At 52.8% G+C, this 3,650-nt stretch overlaps 1 protein-coding gene across 1 annotated transcript; it reads right to left on the reverse strand.

The window, feature by feature from the left end:
* Positions 1–2,694: 2,694 nt before the first annotated feature.
* On the reverse strand, positions 2,695–3,204 carry EMH_0041030 (uncharacterized protein; the record flags this gene model as incomplete). The annotated part of the gene is given in 2 exon segments (XM_013495579.1): positions 2,695–2,828; positions 2,832–3,204. Coding segments are annotated over 2 exon segments (507 nt in total).
* Positions 3,205–3,650: the final 446 nt, after the last annotated feature.

Genomic DNA, 3,650 nt, shown 5'->3' on the forward strand with positions numbered 1-3,650 from the left:
CCAATGACGGGGCCAAAATATGGGACTGCCGCTTATCGAAGTTTGTACTAATGGACAGGAGTTGCGATCGCTATTTGACACAGGCCGTGAAGTCGATTTGGTATATGAATCTACGGTGAAGAGGTGCAGCTTACCGGCTACTCGCTGGAGCATTCCCTGAGACTAGGGTTCGACGGTGGAAAAGAGATCAGGGGAACCGGAGAAGCCATGGATATAAACTGCTGGCTCGTTTCCGAAACAAGTCAGATTGCGCTGACACGGTGCTTCTACGTAGGACCAGTTCGCCACGACGTACTCGTAGAAATGCCGTTTGTCCGCCTAGTGCGGTCCTGCGGCCTCCATAAAACACTAGTGATGCTTACGAGACGCAATGAGATAGTGCACAACTCAGCGCTGCCGACAGCTTCGCATCGTCTATACTGAGAAGCGAAACTAGTGTCCCAAGAGGGAAAGATCTTGGATGCTCCAGCGCAGTGCAGAACCACTGCAGTAACTGAGATAGGCAGGGGCACCGCGGTGATTGTCCCAGGAAGACTGTTTTTTTGTTACTGTTCCTTCGGGGGATCAGTCCCACTTACCCTCCACAGAACAGCAGAGATGGCCACAGTTGACAGTTCTCAGATCTAAAAAATAATAGGAGGTCGCTAACGCCTGGCCCACTAGCTAGATGCTCAGTGCACGGCACAGAGCTCACTCCGAATGCGGCCGGCCGCTTCATTCCCACCTGCAGCCGCTCCTTGCCTATTCAAAACTAATATCGCCGGCGAGCAGCTTAACGGCTACAAAGGCAAGTTTAACGGCTACAAAGGCAAGTTTAACTGTCAACTAGCGCGTTCGAGCACAGTCTCATGCTGGGGTGGAAAACGACCAGGAGCTAGAGCATGTCCGTGGACTTCAAGTCCCCCAACAACATCACGGTGAATGCTCGATGGGAGGATACGACTAGACTGTTCCCACGGTTGACCAGTCTATCCACCATCAGACATAGCGTACGTGGTTCTACAGATCCCATAACACCCTGAGCAAGTTGCACACAACACCCTTCCATACCCATACTCACAAATTAGAGGGCGTTTCCATGCCCTTGCCGCTCAATTAGTCCCAAGAGGCTGTGGTTAGCCTGTCGATGCAGTTACTGGACTGCAGCGACAGGGTAATCACAGCCTCTTGGGGCTAATCGGCGAGGGCTGGATGGCTAGATGTATGGATACGTGCTTGCTTTTGGTCGGAGACTCCGTGGCCTACAGAAGCAGAACATTGCTCGTTACGCTTGTAAATAATCAACTCTTTAGGGTTTTCCACCTCTGGAGCGAACGTGGACAGCATATGGGAGCAATCAATATTACTCCTGCTTTGGTGATGTCCGTCTGAAGCATTATGGCGACGTGGCCAGACGAGCGGATCCATATTTGCGGTACAGAGTCTGAGATTACAAGGACCTACCGCAATTTCATTTGTAGACTCTGTGCATCAATGCTCACGTATGCGACGTGAAGACGGGGCCCGTCGTGAGAAGTGCTTAGAAGCACAACAAGTCAATTAACTTGTGTGTACTAATACTCCCGGTGGCCTTTTATGAATACGGGGTCTGGCCCAAGCAGACATAGCTGTACAGGGAAGGGAGCGCGATAGCACGTTTCAAGGGTAACATTCTGTGGAGAGCATATCTGCCATGGGTAGAGCAGCCGAAGCGCACGGTTGCCGCCGCAGGTGATAGTACTCTGTATGCCCGTACAAGCCACCTCCAAGAATATGAGATGGCTGGTTAAGGGGAGTCTGCCCAGTTGCCGTTTTTGTCGCAGCAACGATATACCATCGAGCAGCAAAGTGCCCTACTGCTGCTCCTCATAAGGAGTGCTAGATGCCACACGTCTCTGGAGACAGGGGACTGTGAAGTTCTATTTCATAAATATTTCGTGTATTTTCCTTCCCGTTTAGGGCGCCAACAAGAAGCATCTGCCTATGCTGCGACCACTACTAACGGCTCGACGCCATCAGCAAGAAGGCCAACAGATCGGGAGCAAAANCTGCCTATGCTGCGACCACTACTAACGGCTCGACGCCATCAGCAAGAAGGCCAACAGATCGGGAGCAAAAGAGGCGTAACGAGAAAAGGGCTTGATATGCCCCAGCACCAAGAGGGCGACCCTTATCTCTAAACCCAAAAAGCACGGAAATTCGGAGAGAGGCAGAGATAGACACAGAGACGAAGACAACGGGATAGCGCCAACATCCGGCAGAAAGAGGTCTTCTGAATGGCTGCTGCTGCTCCCTCGTGTTTTGCTGCACCTAGAACAAAGCAGAGAGCTTCGTATAGGCACCAGAATGTCTGTGTCGGGCCTGACGCGATGCGGCAGTGGGCGCAGCACCCCGAAGGTCAAACGCTGCCGAGCAAAACTCTAAACAATCGTTGAACAAGCAATTAGTGTTTGTTAACGGTGGCCCTGAGTGCCTTGTCTCCCGGGACAAAGACAAAGCTTGAAAATGCTGCTGCCGCCTCAGTGTCGTCGGCCTTAACAAATGCGGCGGAGGATCGCCGCTTCCGCGGAGGTCCTACAGATGTAAATGCATCCCAATCCCTTACCCTGCTACCGGCAGGCAGAGCACTCACAGACGTAGTCAAGCAAACACTGTCGAATGTTGGTGCTGGTGCTCCTGTTGTTGTTTCTCCGGTTTCCCCCCCTGCAGCAGCAGTCAATGCCCGTTGCTCTGCGGATGCTGCGGGGTGTCCGGTTGCCGTTGCTGCTGCTGCTGCAGACGATTTAAGAGAAAAGAATGGAGGGGCGGAGCATTCGGCAGTAGAAACGAGCTTCGTGCGGTGAGCAAAGCGNATTTAAGAGAAAAGAATGGAGGGGCGGAGCATTCGGCAGTAGAAACGAGCTTCGTGCGGTGAGCAAAGCGCGTCTTGGTGACGAGATCTCTGCGCACAGCGGCTGCCGGCGGGTCCTTGCAGAAAGCGTGCTTTTGCTGTACTTTGGTTGCTGATGCAAACTGCAGAAGGCTGCTGCTTCTGCAGCTCTGCCGACTGCTGCATTCTGCCCCTGTCAACGAGACTGTGACGTCTCCACAACCTGGGTCTGGCTCCGCGGTTGCTGCTTCTGCTACTGCTGCAGGCGTTGCACTAGTTGTTGCCGGCATTACATTTGTTGGTACTTCAGCAAGCGCGGGAGCAGCCCCGATCAGCTTCAAACTTTCGTCCTTCATGTCTTGCAGCAGCCTCTTGGCCACCTTGATACGTTCGTCGGAGTCCACCGCATTAGCAGTTGCCGTAGCTTCCTTGCTGGTGCGGGAAAGTGCAGTAGGAGCAACAAAGGCGTCAAGCGCATTCAAGACATCTTCAGGAGGGCATATTGTCAGTTTGTTTTCCTTCTTCTGCTGCGTGGGAGCTTCAATAGCGACAAACGCATCAGTAGGAGCGCGCGTAGCCAAGCGGACGGTGATTCCCGTGGCTTTTTTAATGTGTCGCTCCGTCTTGTGCTCCTCAGTTCCATCGAGAGTATCGGAGGATACAATATCTGTTGGTTCCTTCGGAGTCTCACCTGTCACCAGCTTGCTTCGAGCTTCCTCAATTTTTGATGCTATTTCAGCCCTCAGCTGCCTTGCCTCTAGCCCACAAAAGGCCTTTTCTTGGCAGTCTCGGATCAACGCAC

This window comes from Eimeria mitis, genomic scaffold (genome assembly GCF_000499745.2).
Source record: "Eimeria mitis Houghton genomic scaffold, Emh_scaff1647, whole genome shotgun sequence".
Lineage (NCBI taxonomy): Eukaryota > Apicomplexa > Conoidasida > Eucoccidiorida > Eimeriidae > Eimeria > Eimeria mitis.